Below are 17,288 nucleotides of genomic sequence, written 5' to 3'. Positions count from 1 at the left end.
TTGTCAAAGCAATGCTAAACTACAGAGACAGAGTGCAATCTGTTATATATGTCTAAAACATATCTGTATAAAATGCAAACATGGGCTGAAATGCTAACAAAAAGCATCAGGTTTGCTGGATTTCACAATATCAAAGGATTATTTTAGCACCATATGGCTATTAGCTGTAGGAAATCTAATGCTAGCTGGCCTAAGAAATATAATAAAATTAAAAATATCTTGGAGGCCTACCTTGGAGGAATATACCAGATTGTATTTGACCTATCAGTGAGAAATGTGCCTTCTACCTACATAAGCATGTTGACTCTCAGTTTTCCTATTTTTGCTTTTAATATGGTCTTTATAAAGGTTCAGTCATTCCTGTATTTATTTTTTTTAATTTCAGCAGCTTTTAAAAAACATTTGGGTTTCTTTAACCCGTCGTAATACTTTCACACAAACATCTGCTCTTAGGCATTTATCAGTTTATTGCTGGCAGATGGAAGTGACAAGGAGACACAGCCGCCTAATACAAAGAGTGTGGAGAGCCGTGAATTGTTTTCCTTTTAGCTGTGCATGGATTTAATTGCTCTTTGTCGCTATGGTGATTGTACATCAGAAATTAAATGGCTTCTTGGCATTTAGATAGATAGATATAATTTTATTTCGAACATGCAAATATAATTGAAATAACAGCAGAAAAAACAAAAAACAAAACTTAAAAATCATCAAGTTTTCATGTATATATCTATGTCTACAAAATATATGTGCTTTTAGTTTAGCATTTAGGCTAAACTAAAAGATTAGGACACCTTCTAAATTCAGTGCAGGAGAAATATTAAGTGCAACAGACTGTTTAAATTTATCTATGGAAATCGCGTGTTTGCTGGTAAAGTTATCAGCAAGTTGTAACAGTGGGGCAGGATGAGACATCAGTGTGTTTAGGGTGTTTGTCAGAGCCAGTGATGGACACAAAGTACTCTTTATACATCATCTTATTTAACTGAGCCGGTCATACAGTCTTCTATGCCAGATTAACAGTGAACCTAATTCAAAAGTAATAACTGATGAGGCCACAAGCTGTGTGCCACCTATCTTTTAAAGGTTGCTTCCTTTACATCGTCAACCATAATTTACTTGCAGCTGACTCAGCCTCCTCAAACTTGCCAGGTATGGTTACAAGATTTCAGACATGACTTGGAAAACCCAAATATAAACACTTCACACAGACAGGATGGAAAATTAACACTGACCACCTGCCAAACGCTAGTCAGTTTTGGCTGCTGATTATTATGTGGACAGTTTTTTATCATTTATAGATTCAATCTTGTTTTGAAAATTACACAAAAAGTTATTTGGCAAAACGACCATGACAGATGTTGAAATTTCGAATTGACCAGCTGTGAAGGCTTGAGGACAGTAGTAATATTCTGTTATGCACACACAGAAAATAGCGATTAAAAGCAGGGAGAGCTGCGTGAGATGAGGGGAGTGAAGCGACAGAGTAATGACGCCGTCCACATATTTAACACTTCACAGGTGCTTCCAAGTTTCCTTTTACCTGTTGAGGAAAATGTTATGAACTTGGCAGATAACAGACAGTGACCAGATACTTGATACACAGCCAGTAAAAGAGGAACAAGACCAACACACTGGATTAATTGTTCACTTAGTGGGTTATTAAGGATCAGTTGGGCTCCAACTGGATTTCGTCTATGCTAACAACAGATATTTATACATAACAAGGAGATCAGACAAAACATTGGTTTGATTTAATGAATTATTCATATAAATATTTATGAAAACTTTACCCATATCATCCGACTACTTATTTGGAAGGGAAAAGCACCCATACCATGTGTGCGCATACAGTGAGAATAAAGTGGATCCATAATGCTATGTATAAATTATTTACTCATTTATTTTCATCAGGAAGATGCTGTCAAACAGATGGCAAAGTATCTAAGAAATTGTATCTTAATGTTACCATTAATTATTCACTAAAACACATGATATGCACCGACATATGCTCTATTTAGAACATAAAGAAATTACAACGGCATTCCCTGAGCTATCAGGTTGATATTAAGACCAGACTGCTGCATGTGACCAACAGTGAAGTTTAGTTTCCATTGTTTGTATGCTTTAGATTTCCTTTGGTTTAGTTTGATTGACATATTTACATTACTATGAGATAGTTCTTTACAAGCATGACAATGATCGCTCGGTTGCTTCGTCAAACGACTGACAGCGGATATGGGACAATGAGGGAAGAAAATGCAAGACTTCTTGGCCGCATTTGTAGATATCCTTGGAAAGGGAAAGATCTTGTCAGGCTACTATGACAGTCTAGAAACCCCTTCATTAAGAAACAGATGCAAATGATGACAGACAGTTTGGGTAACAATTTAGATTTCCAGATTTCCACTTCCAAATATGCAGTTTTAAAACTGGGTCAGCAGTAGAGTTTTGGATTTAAAGTGTGAGGAAGTTTTTGTCTAGCTGTGTCTAACAGTCTAATCTGTATCATAACCGATACAGATTAGAACAACATTCGAAACAGCAGCGTGAGACTCAGACGTTCGAGTTTGGATTCTATTACTGACCGGAAAATTTCAGAAAGTAGTGCAAGGTAGTTCGTAAGATAGGAGAAGGTAGACAGAACAGACAAACGCCTACACAAAAACAAACACATGCAGTCTCACAAATACATGCAAAAAAGAGACACACACACATTTAGCTGCGCACTTCAGGGAACACACTCCACAGCAGATATTTATTGTTCATTAGCAAGCAATGCAGCTGGTCTTGTCTATTACAATAAGTGATAGTTTGAAGGAGCGTCCGCCCAGGGAATGATCGCCATGGAAACGGCTCATAAATCCCAGCAGTGTGTGTTGCAGTTGGACCTGAGAGTCGGCAGTGTGCCTCACACACTGTTAGTCATCACCAACTACACCTTGACAAGGCCGAGAAGAGCATAATACACACATACACACACACACTCACATTAAGTACGCTCTTAATGAAACACCCCTACAGTAATAGAAGTGATGCACACCTGCACTTCAACAAAGGGTAAAGAGTGGACACACTCATGCTTTTATTTAAAAACAGGCAAAATGGACGTGAACTACGCACAAATCCATGAACATTTTCACATAAAGGGAATTTTTTTTTCTATTCACACTGGTACTCAGCTGCTTCTACTGAAAAAAAACATCAGTCGAGGTGAGGTGTGTTTGTTCTCTGCATGTCTGAGTATCTACCTGGATGAGGCTGGCAGCTGGGTTCCTCCTTTTTTCAAAGTGCTTTTGTCGATGCTGCTCCTGCACCTTCAGGGCAAAGCCTGAACCTAGGATGCCCTATGTGGAGAAAACAAAGACACACACTGAGTTTAAACTTGAAGAAAATTCACCATAGAGAAAAAAAGCACCTGCTCTTATTTGTGTAATATGTACAGATTATTTTGAAGAAATACAGAAAGTGTAATCAGTCATTGCGCCACGATGTTTTACTCACAGCTGGCAGGGCAAAGAAGGAGATCCCCAGCAGAGCAAAACACGCTGATAATAACCGCCCCGTCCACGTCTGTGGGGTCTTGTCACCGTAGCCAATAGTTGTAAGGGTGATCTGAAAGTTCAGAGGACACTACTCAAATAATCATAGCCAACATCATTTTATTTATACAATTTAACTCACAGGATGAAGGAAATTATATTTTTGCACGCTGAAATAAAAGAGACTCAACGCTTTCATATACACAACAGATATGAACATCAAAGCATGCATCACATTCACAGTATTGTAAAAGCGTACAAGTACAAGTAGAGACTGAGATGTGCACGTTTATGTACTGTCTGCTTTTTGGTTTTACTTCCTCAAATTTAACTGATATTCTTACAAAGACTGAAAAGTGCACAGAAGCAGTTCACATTATTTTATTACATTTAACAAAAACATCTTGCCTTCAAGGTACCACATTCCTATCTACATGGCTATAGTATTATTTGTTAAACTTCATTTCAAATGAATTTCCAAATATAAGTGATATTAATAATTTTTATAATCTTCAATAACCGGTAAAGACAAGAGTTAATTACTTTCAAACAAATTTCTCAAATGCACTTATTAAACAGAATTAAAGAACACCAACATCTGCTGAATGGCACGCTGTGCATCTCCCAAATGTTCATATTTTTCCAACCAGGGAATAAAAGATTAATCAGTGTGAAGGAAAATATCCTCAGCATTTCGAAAGCTGTGTGAAATGCAGGTTCTAAATCTGTGAAACTGGCTTCTGGATCTCTGTTTTTTCACCTTAAAATTAAATGTATCTAAACTTGAGCTTTTAGCAAGTATAATACTACAGTTTTTAGTGTCTACCAGACAGAATCTTCTCCAAGGTCGCAGCATGTGTCATTCCCACAAGCCGAATAGGCCAGTCGCACCTGGCCGCAGGAGAAAATTGACTTTATTGATTGGGCCGTTTCTTGTTTGTGTGTTGTCTGTGTCCATATTTTCAAAGGAGGAAACAGTGCGGTATAGCCAGCCAAGTGTGAATTTAAAGACCATTCTTCCTTGTTTTTGTATTGCAGGTGTCATTAAGGTCACAGACAAACTATGAAAAGAAATATGTCACTGCTGCAAGATCAGAGCGACAAAAGTTTTCTTTATTTTTTGCATGTGAAAAAATTATGATGGGTTTGGAATATTTTAAGAGTTAAGAGTTCATTTTAAGAGTTAATACAAATGATTCAGCTGTCATTCAATTAAGTTATGGTTATTTTAGCTGAGACTTCAGGATGTCACAAACAGGACTAAAATAATTTTAACCGGCTGTGTTTTACAGCATGCCGTGTGCCAGGTTAGTGTGCATCTCCATGTGCTCACCGTGCCCCACCACAGAGCATCAGCGTAGGTGGCAAACTCCTTGTTGAATTCTTTCTCCACCAGATAGACCAAGAAGGAGGAGAAGATCAACACCAGAAACCCTATATACCAGGCAGTCACCAGCTCCTGCAAGAAATACAGATAAAAGATCTTTATATTTTCATAAAGATGATTTCTAACCTTGTGCTGCAAACATGGTGAAAGATATTGATTGATTTTTTCTTTTGAATATAATCGCTCCCTATTGAGATTTTCACCACTCCACATAAGTCAATAAGTAACATTATTATCTTTTCCCCACTTTTCAACTTGGTTTGTGGTATGGAGAAAAAAAACAATATTTTTCAATGAAAATTTGGTCAATTTAAAGTTCACTGCACCAACAGTGAATACAGTACAAAATAAATATGAACATAAATGCATAAACAAGACGGATGGTCACAATATCAGGAGTACATGCAACTGGCAAATAAAAGAAATTACATCTGCATATAATATATCAATCAGAACAGTAATAGCATACTTTATAAAGTACCTGTGAAAATGGTGATTAAAAACTAGCACTAACAGATTGTCAGGTGCCATATAACAACTCAACAACATTGCATTGATGCTATTTTAAATAAATGTGACAGTTTCCAATTAGCTCAGTTTGCTGATGTAAAATCTCACTGCAAGTTTCAAGTCTTACAGAAGGATGTTGGCTTTGAAATGATTTTTTTTTTTTTTTTTTAACAAGGTTTACGGAAATGGCGACAGGCTGCTCACATTAAATCAAAAGTGGCCCTGACGAACTGCTCTGCTGCCCTTTTAAGCAGGTGAGACTGCAGCTTTATTGGAGTAGGTACTGGGGCCAGTCCAAAGAGCAGCTCAGCAGTAGAACGAGCAAGTAAAATGTCCAGTCACATTTTAGACTTCTTTGACAGCTAAAGTTACTTAATGCTTTCAAGCTTTTAAGTTAAGGTTTGTGTAAACAGTCATTCCAGTAAGTCTGATACAAAGTAGTTTAAAGCCAGCTCCACTTCAGCCGCAGAAACAGTCATAGATTTATTTCTGTATTTGAAATAATTTAGATGATTAATTACATTTTGTATACTATATTCGTTTAATTAACATACAACAGTGATTTGTAATACACAATAAAAGAGGTGGGTTGTTAGCAAATGTAGCAACACACACCATTAGCAAACCTACAAAATCAGGCCACCTAGTGATCTAGACAAACACACACAGATCCAAACACCTCTCTATATGTTTAGTTGTAGATAGACTCCTGAAATGACTGTTAAAAAAAGCCCTACCTTACTATGTGCGTAAACTACAGATCCAAGCAGTTTCCAGGTCCCTCCCCTACGGTCCATGCGCACCATGCGCAGGATCTGAAGGAAGCGAAGGCTACGCAGCGCAGATGTGGCAAAGATGTTACCCTGGCTACCAGCTGAAACCACAGCAACTGAGGCGATAAGTACGATGATGTCTGGGGAGTAAAAGAGGGAAATTAAAGGTCATGGGTTTCACAATATTAGTAACAGGAACTGTGGTTGACTCACCTACTTTCTAAATCCATCCAACCTGCCATCCGTCACCTTTAAAACAGCTACTTATTCGCTAGAAGCTGTTGTTTTCCTTTTATTTACATGTTTACATAAGTCTTTGTTTGTCATTAAATCTACAGCTTTAAGATATCATACGTATTTTGTCTCACTGAATTTCCCGAGAATATTGACGTTTTCCTTGCTTGAACACCAAAGTAAGAACTGAGAACTGCAGTCTTTTAAAAATGTGTGTTTTTATGTTCTACCCATAGCTGTGACAGTGGTAACTGTACCTGTAGTAACTAAGGGAAGACAAGTTTTATCAACATTGTTGCAACAAAAGTATAACTTCCTACTTATGAACCTGTTTATATAAGAAACTATATGTAACATCACAGGGAAGATATTAAAAGAACGCTATACAAACACAATTAAACTGTTTGGAGTTGTGAATGGCTGCATCCATAAATTGTACAGTTACATAGCAACATCTTCACACAGACCTACCTATGACACAAAACGGTTTTCTGGCAAAGCGGAGACGTCCCTGCCAGCCTCGATAGCGGCAACAACAGCCAGCACTCCATATTCGGATGATGTACTCCAGGCCAAACACTACAATCATCACAAACTCCTGCAGGATGCATACACAATAATTCACACACTTGAACCTTGTAGCATCATAAAAATAGTCAAACACCACAATCATCACAAACTCTCGCAGGACGCACACACAATAGTTCACGCTTGAACCTCGTAGCATCATAAAGATAGACTTAAAAAGTTATTCTTTCAATAGCTTTTTTCAAAAAGTCAAAAAGGTAAATCTGTAAAAAAAAAAAAAATCATCACTTACACTATAATCACTGTATATTTATGCATTTTAATGAGGGTAATTTAAAGTCACTACATGAAACAAGTTGATGTTCCTGACAGGAAAAGAAAAGGTGCAGTTAACAACATTGTTAATGACTGTTTACCATTAAGGTGAGCCAGGCCCTTGTTTGTTTGTTTTTTTCCCCATAATGCAGACTGATTCACTATTCAGACTTACAGTGATAATTCAGTGTTACAAGGCCATTAACACGGTTAATGGCTAAACTTGTGCTTTTCTTGCTTTGGTAGTAAAGATGTCTGTAATAAGAAAGACAACTTTACTGCAGATACTTTGACTCATCATAACAGGGAAAGCCTGTTTAAAGTCTACAGTGCTTCGTTTTTTGTTTTTTGTTTTTTCCAGATAAGCGACTAACAGCTGGACTAAAGCCTGCCAAAATATTTGTTTTCAAAATACTTGTTTTCATGCTGATAATTAGCCACAATTATAACAATTCTTTGAAAATATAAACTTTACTTTGGAAAATGTGGCCAATGTACTGGTCCATGTCCACATTAATGCTACAGGAGATGCTCAGCCATGGAAACCCATGATATGATGCTCCTAGTGCATTTTTTGTGTTGCTGTAAATGCCAGAGGTTTTGAAATTTCCAGTTAATGAGTCTTCAGAGCATTGGGACTTGGCGACCCTGCTCTGTAACTTCATGGCCGAGTTGCCCTGGTTCCATCAAGGCTTTAACTTTGCAATTATACCATTTCATTTGATCGTGGAATATCTAGGAGGGAGGAACCTTCACAAACTGATTATTATTGATCTGATTATTAATATCTTATTACAGTACCATGCTCCAATACTGAGCTCTTTTAAAAGATCCATTCTTTCACAAATTTTTGTAAAGGCAGACTGCATTGCTAGGTGTGTGATTCTAATCACCTTTGGGACTGTAAACAATTGAATTCAAAGATTAAGAGGTGTGGCCAAACACTTTTTTCAACATACAGAGTGGGCCATTTATATGGATACACCGTAATAACATGGGATTGGTTGGTGATATTAAAGTCCTGTTTTTGGCACATTAGTATATGTGAGGGGGCAAACTCCTCAAGATGGGTGGTGACCATGGTGGCCATTTAGAAGTCGGCCATCTTGCATACAACTTCAATTCAATAAGAAGAGGGCCATGTGACTCATCAAACTTATTGGTAATGTCACAAGAAAAACAATGATGTTCTTGGTTTCAATGTAACTTTATTCTTTCATGAGTTATTTACAAGTTTCTCTTTGTTCACAGCCATTGACATGTCGAAGAGGTTAACACGTGAGGAATGGATCGAAATTGTGTTGATATCTGGTGAACGTAGTAACTGGGTCATTGCAGCAGATTTCAACGCAAGACACCCTACGAGACCACCCATCTCCCATGCTACAGTCAGCAAACTGCTTGCTAAGTTTCGTGAAACTGGACGCAAGAAAAACTGTCACTAATGAAGAAACATCAGTGGCTGTCCTAGCTTCCTTCAGCAAGAGCCCACAGCGTAGCACTCGCCGCATGTCACTGGAGAGTGGCATTAGTCGAACATCCCTTTAGCGGATATTAGCTACTCACAAATGGCACCCTTACAAACTCCAGCTACTGCAGCATCTCAACGAGGATGACCCAGATTGGCGCACAGAATTTGCAGAATGGGCAAAACAAAAATAGGAACAGGACCCTCAGTTCACACAGAAGATTTTGTTCAGTTATGAGGCAAACTTTTATGTGAATGGTGAACCTAACAAACAAAACCACCGCTATTGGTCTGACACTAACCCACATTGGATGGATCCCTCCAAGACTGTTGGACCAACAAAAGTGATGGTTTGGTGTGGTATATGAGGTACAACGATAGTGGGCCCATTCTTCATCAATGGAAACCTCAAGGCCACTGGATATTTGAAATTGCTACATGATGATGTGTTTCCCTCTTTATGCACTGAAGCTGGCACGTTCCCTGAGTTTTTCCAGCAAGATGGTGCACCACCACATTATGGGTGCCAGGTCCGAGCATAGATGAACAGTTTCCTGGAAAGTGGATTGGTCGTCGTGGGCCAGTTGAACGGCCCCCAAGGTCTCCCGATCTGACCCCCTTAGACTTTTATCTTTGGGTTCATCGGAAGGCAATTGTCTATGGTGTGAAGATACGAGATGTGCAGCACCTGAAACTATGGATACTGGATGCCTGTGCTGGCATTTCTCCTGTGGTGTTGTTTTCAGTGTGTGAAGAGTGGGAGAAGAGGGTTGCATTGACAATCCAACACAATGGGCAGCACATTGAACACATTTTATAAGTGGTCAGAAACTTGTAAATAACATGAAAGAATAAAGTTACGTTGAAACCAAGCACACCATTGTTTTTCTTGTGACATTACCAATAAGTTTGATGTGTCACATGGCCCTCTTCCTATTGAAAAAACAAAAGTTGTATCCAAGATGGCCGACTTCTAAATGGCCACCATGGTCACCACCCATCTTGAGGAGTTTCCCCTTTCACATATACTAATGTGCCACAAACAGGACTTTAATGTCACCAACCATTCCCATGTTATTACGGTGTATCCATATAAATGGCCCACCCTGTAGAGTATCTTGCTGTTAAGAACTTTGACATATGAAACATAAAGTCATAGTCAGCTTTTAGCTAAAATCTAAAGAGATGAACCAATAAAGGTTAAAAAAGTGACAAAACTCCAGAAGGTCACTGTGCTTACATAAAAGTGTTATAAAGTAATTACTCAGTATAACAGAGTAAGCCAACAGGATACCCCATGTTAATCAGTGAGCTTTATAAGGATTTAGAAAGTCTGCTTTTCAAATGTATGCTAACCTTAGCTATCTGCTTTCCTTTCACTTTTCTCGTGCAAGTCTCATAACTGGAAATAACTGTTCCTTTAAAAAAATCGGACCAAATCCAAATAATAGGAAGAAAAAATACTGTATGCCACTACAGCTCCACTAACAAAAAGTAGTTATATAATATTGGTTATACTGTGTATAATGGTACACTGTGTGATCTGTCAGTCATCCACAGTGAGCTTCACCATGAGCACTTCATGAATATCTCTGCTGTGCAAAAAGTAAAACTGTTTTGTGTTATTTTTGCAATATCTTTTATTTTTTCATCACTATCTTAGCTGACAGATTTGTTTTCTGCTCAAGCATGTCCAAGGTACACACTGTTAAAACTGGCTGATTTAACAAACTGATTTAGACACACACGCACACACACACACACACACACACACACACACACACACACACACACACACACACACACACACACAGTTATTTTACTGCATGACTTTATCATAAAATCATATAATGTAAACCCACCTATTGAGTCCAACTATTTGTATGAGTGTGTGTGTCTGTGCATGTATGTGTCAGTGCAGGTGCATTTGTGTGTGGTTGTTTTCTTGTGTGTCCTACCAGGATGAGCAGGCAGTGCGATGAGAACTCCTGGTGAGCAGGGATGGTGGAAAACACAGAGAGAACTAGACATCCGAATACCAGGATAAACCTTTGAAGACAAAACAAACACACACACACACACGCACACACGCACACGCACACACACACACACACGCACACGCACACACACACACATATTAATACAAAACATATATGTGTAATAAAGGTGATTTAGATCTTCGTAAAGGTTTAGACTCGTTAGCTCAGGGATTCTCTGGAAGTGATTATTTTCCCCCCACCAGGCTACAATCTGGATTTAAACTGTTAAGAGCCTTATTAGTTTCTGACGAAACAATGTTTACAGCTTCAGCATCTTTTATTTTATTACAGCACTGTAATTTAGTGAATGGAGGGAAGGCAAATAAATGGTTATCACAGTAACAATAAGGCCTCAAAAGATTGTAAATACATTCTGTTGTTGACTAGTTATCCTAGGGTTATCCTTTAAAGGGGAGCCATTATATTAATTTCCAGCTTAATATATTTATTACTCTACTAGAGCAGGTTGGCGTGATTTCCTGTTTGAAATGAGCTGTTTCTTCCTTCTTCAATGATCCTTATCTGGTCTACAATGGCCCTTCAGTTCATTTCAAAGCCCTTTCTGGATAGATGTAAACTGCATTTCGTTGCCTTGTACTTGTGACGTGTGCAATGACAATAAAGTTGAATTCTATTCTGTTCTAATTCTATTCCGTTGTGATCTTATCTTAGTTATTGATCTTAGTTATCTTAGTTAGTGATCTATCTTAGATATATCTACTCTCACTTGTATCATGCAGAGCCAAGAATACAAAAATTGTGTGAAACTGAGCATCTAGAGCTCGCTGGTTCATAGAGATTATATAGACACTGAGCTTAGTATTTATATTTCACAGGAAAAAACCCACACAGAAACAAATAAAAAGCTAAAATATCAATATAAAGGGGGGTCACTGGAAAATCTGTATGTCAGAGCTGATATCCCACAATCTGTATGTCAATCCAAAACTGAATCCAGTCGTGAATAAAAGTATTTTGTAATTTCTTCTTTTTCTTCTTCTTCTTCTTCTTTTGGATGCTCCCTTTAGGGGTCGCCACGGCGTATCATCTGCGTCCATCTCACTCTATCCCTAGCATCCTCCCCTGCCACACCAACTTTCTGCACATCCTTGTAATTTGATTTCTGATGGTTACTGTAAAGCTTGAGTCATAATCAGAGTGGAACTGTGGGGTATGGATCTGGAATAACTCTAACGTACTCAGAGTAAAAGCTCCAATTTCTAATGCGTTGTTTCAAATGACAATATAGACTCAAACTACATCACTGGTGCCTGCAAGGAAACCACTCAGTCTCTTGTACAGTAAGTCATATGGCAACTTGGTTAATGAGCAAATACAAATTAAAATTCACAAGGCAGCTTCCAGGCAACATATGCACCGACTAGCAGTCCCAGCCTACTGTTCTTCAGAGTAACTCTGAACTGTTTTTGTTTTTTTCCAAGACGCCATCTGTCTTTCTGATATTTATGTGTTTATGGTCTCATTCCCACAGATTTTTTTAAAGGTTTCTTTTCCAGTCTTATTCCCTTTCTCATTTTCGGGACCCTCGCTCTTACTTGTCTCTTTAATATACCAAATTGTTTACTGGTCCCTCCCACACTGTTTCCCTCCTCACCTCCCATCCTCCAACTGTAATCTCTCCTTCCTTCAGCCTTCTGTTTCTCTGGACGCATTTTATTTTCTCTCTTCTGGCTTCCTTGTATAATTGATGTCAGGATTTATTTTCCATGGGATCCACAAGGAATATGAAAAGTGAGGTGAATGCTCATGTGTGTACCTGGCTGCATGCTTCACAGCAGCAGAGGACTGATGGTTCGAACTTCCAGCACACATCTGTATCTGATACTGTCTCCTTGTCTAATAGCTCTTTACTGTCATGCAGACAGACAGCATGAAGAGCACATTTAAAAACAGCATCCAGTTGTGATAGAGAAGTTTGTGTGTTGTTGGTGTGTCTGTGTGTGTAACCACAGATCGTCAGGATAACTTGTTAAGAAAAGTAAAAAACCAGGCATAGGTAATCCTTTAGACCTGGTCTGAAACAGGTCAGGTTTTAACATGACTTTCCTAATGATTTTTGTTAGGCGTTAGCAGTTTGGGAAGTGTCCAAGCTTGCGGTGGATCATTTCTATCTCTCTGCTCCACCTCGTTCACTGCAGTGACAACACACTCCCAGGCAATGTGTTTGGTTTTGTTTGCCAACCCACTAATTTGACCACTAAAAATGATGTGCTGACTGGCTTCAATCAGTCAGCTTATCTTTGAAAAAATGTGCTTTTCCTGTTAGGATCATGATCATTCCTAACTCAGTCCAATTCCATTTAAGAAACTAGATGGCAGGTTATGTCATTGTATCAGGACCAATCAGGACTGAGGACTCTCCCATAAAGGAAACCTACCTGTGGTTAGACTCTCACTCTCTCCTTGCTGATGACTATTTGGCACACCTGGGGTGCCGCTCTTGAGCAATTCTTTTGTTTTTAAAAGGTTTGTGGTGGGAGACAGAGGACTAGGTAATTTTCACATGTAGGTTCTTTTCTGTTAGACACAACCTAATGGTCTCTTTCCACATTTTGTACAATCTTGAATAATTTTCTTCACTTTCACAAGGACTCAAAATTATTGTGGCTGTCCCGTTACTTCCTCCGTCCAACCAGGGGTCATAACAGTGGCTGTCAAGACGCCACAATTACATTAAAACTTGACTGAAAATGAGTAACTACATGTCTTATAGAATGATGAACCCAAATGTGAACTTTTGGTTCAAATAAATATGCCTGGAGGAGATCAGTAGAGCTGGCTACAACAGTGTAAACAAAATTATGTTTTTATGAATGCAGTAAAGGATCGTCACATTTTGATCCACCATGTAATACTATTTAGAAAATATCTGCTTGGCAACAGCATCATCAATGATCCCAAACATAATGGCAGTGCAGTAACAGCATAATGATGGAAGAACACACAGTGGAGCACTATCAGTCATGAACTGCCAAGAGCAGTGAGGGATCATGATGACAGCACAAGATGCAGCAAAGATTCAAAGAAGAGATTTGGACTGTCCGTCAAGACGCCTGGAGAAGTACTCCTGAAGACTACAAAAACACTTTCTGTAAAAGCAGTGTGGGATGTTCCAGATCTCTTGTTTATGGAAGAGACCAGATCAACTTCCCTTAAATGATTGGATGGATGCATTTATGTATATGTACTTCTACCACTCCTCTCCTGTCTCATTTATGTTTACTTTATGGAGCAAAATATATCCTAGCTTGTAACACATCCTTCAAGTGTGGCTATTTAAAGAATTCTCCCTCTAATGTTGCAGCACAACATGTTTTTTCATTGCTAGAATGCTATGAATGCTTGTTTCTTTAAATTATTTATTTATTTAGGCTGGTGAGTCCTGAATTTCAGCAGGAAATTATGAATATGAAGACAAAAGAGTTTCTGAATCATGTGCACTGGTTTCAACATTTTAGAAGGTAATATCGCAGAAGTTGGCTTGTAACTTCAGAGGTAAGCAGTAGTGCTCTTCTTTGTCTTGCGATCTAGCTGACCTTTCAGCCAATCTGACACCTTTTGGAAACACAGATAGCTTCACTAAACACGCCACTCTGAAAATTGACTTACAAAAGTTTTTCAGAGATACCTAGAGTCTGCATGCAGTGGTGTATATGTAGGCCTTATTCCACACACTACGTTTTAGAAACATAAAAATGCATCACTAGCACATTAATTGCGTGTTTGCATTGGTACTCTTTGTAAGAGCATGTAATTTTAGAAGCAATGACATGTACAAATTATACTGTGATGTGATTTGAAATTGGTTAAAGAATTTTTCTCCAAAATTTCTTGACTTAATAAAGTGAAGCCTGGCTAAATTTCAGTGTCCAAATGTAATTTCTAAGGCTATTTTGTATTAGACAATTGCATATTTTCAAGATGTTTTTATTTTTCATCCTCATGTTTCAAGTATATTTTCTTTCTAATAACATTTCAGTACCAGGCTTTTAGTGAATAAATAAAATGAGTGAACGGTTTAGTGTACTGTGTGAAAATAGAGTAATGAGAGACCTTGATTACAGCCTTTGGCAAAATCAGAGTGAATAGCTCCTGCAATTTACAATCGGGGACTATATGAATAACTTTGGAAACACACGTTATTATTCTTTGATGTTTATAACAACACAAGCAGAGGCATTCTCGATGAACGCTCCACGCTATATTTACAATGGCAGCAGTTTTCATTTTTGAGGAGAGGAGATGCAAAGATCACCCATCACATCAGACAGCTCTTTACCATTTGGTGGACAGGTACTGGATCTGTGATTTCAGTCATCAGATGATTATTGTTTAGACATGCTGATGAGAAGAAGGCATGACTGCGGGTTTCTGAGTCAACCGTGTGATTATGAATAATGAAAAAAGTCTAATGAACTCTCGGCTTTCTGTGTTTAAAAGTGGCATAATTTTACATCACTCATCTGAAATCAGCATAGTATCAACATTGCTTTAAGCATCCAGGAACAGTGTGTGTTTTCCATCTGTTGCATCTCTTGTCGGACATCGGTTGATGATGAAATTATTCAGTGGATGCAGGCAGACATGACGAACAAGGAAGAACTGATGAGAGATATAGTTGATAACAGTTCCTTGGTGAATTTGCCACTTTTTAAAAATAGCTGCACAAATAAAGTAGAAGTGCTGAGATCTGTGTAGCTCATTCTGAGAAAGCTGAGTGTGCAGCAACAAGTATGTATTCAGTACAAGTATCTCAAGCAAGGCTCTCTATTAAATATATTTTTAGTTTTCGTTAAGGCTATTGAGAAAATGCTGATACTATTGCGAATAACTTATAAAACAGATGTTTCACTTGCTGGGCCCATGTCCTTATTTTATGTTTGACAGCAATTGGTAGATAAAGGTTAAGATAAAGATAAAGGCTTGGACATGAATTGAGCTGATGTTTGGGGAAGGCCTTGAAGCTGACTGGCAGTGGCTCCCGGGCCGATCCTCATGTATTAAATAGAAGTGAAGAAGTTAAAGAATTAAAAAGGGCAGGGAGGGTGGGGCACGTAAACGAGAACGAACAGCTTGTAGAATTGGGGGAACATATATAGATGAGAACTGGAAGGAGCGTGTTTGGAGGTGTGGGCCTGCTCCTGAAATTCAAATACTTTATCTCCAAATGTTTAACAACACATTGTGAAAAACAGATCCAGTGGTTTTAAAGCAGCTACTTGTCTCAAATTATATAATTAAATTAAAAAACTTGTGATCCTGACTTTGAGAATTTAATAGATGTTGGCAGTTGACTAGCAATGCTGAAACTTGTCCTTGCTTGAAGTCATCTTCATGTAAGTGTTTGGAAAGACATATTTTTAGCATTTGCAAAATGCTCCATCGTATGGCATTTCTTGTAAAGATTGAACAGTATGCCTCTGTGTTTAGTATGAAAACTTTAATGTTACTGGCTCAGTTTAAACTAAAGAATTAGACGTGATGATACATATTTGCATAAGTACAAGTTTTCCATCACCTCATAGCTCAATATCCAACTCAGGCACAAAAGCAATATTAATTAATATCAATATTAACCTAACAGGCGATTTGTGTGTTGTCTCATATATGGTTCATATAGTTGTTGTTGCAAAAAACGTTGCTGTTTACTGACATTAGCACCAAATGTTTAGAGTCCATTCAATTTCACAGTGTTCCTCTTCAGAACATTTGTGGTGGATGTCCCAGTTTGTTAAATGTCAGCTAACTTTGTTTATTAGGTTGCTCCACTGCATGCTGGCCAACTTCTGCATCACATTGTCAGACCAACATGTGGTTAAGTTGGTGCTTGACACTCTCAGTAGAGGACTGCAGGTTTGATAGTTTGCCCCCCTTGGTGCATATGACACAGACTTATTTACTGCTGATGAACATCTGAGGAACTGCACTACTGTACACACACACACACACACACACACACACACACACACACACACACACACACACACACACACACACACACACACACACACACACACACTCCTCCACAAGGTGACAAGCTGACAATAATGCCAAAAAAGCCAGGAGAGTGAGGTGAGTATGTGAGTAATCAGTTCCCTGGAGATTTGCAGCCTGGACTCCCAGGGCGGTTTCATTACAAACATGAGATCTTAAAATAGAAACAACGTAAGTAGGCTACAACAGGAAACAAACAGTAGCTGCACAGCAGTTTCCAATTTGATGACTTTTAAAAGTTGTTCCTTCTTGAAAATGTGTGTATAGCAAAATTTAAAGCTACACAATTTGTTATTTCTTCCAAATATGTACCTCCAACTTTACAGGTAACTAGAAGGATTTCAACTGATTTATTTGTGGGAAATTACTTTCCCACTTTCAGATTCATGTGTAAAGTAAACTAAATTTCTGATATCATCAGTGCAAAAAGTTATAAACTGATACGAACAAAGCAGATATAGTCTTGACACTGGAGAGAGG

The 17,288-nt window shown here is 38.3% G+C and overlaps 1 protein-coding gene across 6 annotated transcripts in view; it reads right to left on the bottom strand.

Annotated features, from left to right (window-relative positions):
• The window catches only part of kcnq5a (potassium voltage-gated channel, KQT-like subfamily, member 5a), a 115,649-nt gene that overhangs the window by 23,254 nt on the left and 75,107 nt on the right, over positions 1–17,288 (bottom strand). For all 6 annotated transcript variants that reach the window (XM_085296274.1, XM_085296275.1, XM_085296277.1 and 3 more), the window contains exons 2-7: positions 10,713–10,803; positions 6,915–7,041; positions 6,174–6,349; positions 4,873–4,998; positions 3,502–3,612; positions 3,249–3,344 (exon numbers count right to left, since the gene is read on the bottom strand). In XM_085296274.1, the coding sequence (XP_085152400.1) occupies positions 3,249–3,344; positions 3,502–3,612; positions 4,873–4,998; positions 6,174–6,349; positions 6,915–7,041; positions 10,713–10,803 (727 nt within the window). The remainder of the gene's footprint in view (positions 1–3,248; positions 3,345–3,501; positions 3,613–4,872; positions 4,999–6,173; positions 6,350–6,914; positions 7,042–10,712; positions 10,804–17,288) is intronic.

This window comes from Mchenga conophoros, linkage group LG13 (genome assembly GCF_057382185.1).
Source record: "Mchenga conophoros isolate Kocher_MC1m ecotype Shallow Benthic linkage group LG13, M_conophoros_male_GT1.1, whole genome shotgun sequence".
Classification (NCBI taxonomy): Eukaryota; Metazoa; Chordata; class Actinopteri; order Cichliformes; family Cichlidae; genus Mchenga; species Mchenga conophoros.
Note: the sequence above shows the minus strand (reverse complement) of the source record. Positions and strands in the feature narration are given on the sequence as shown.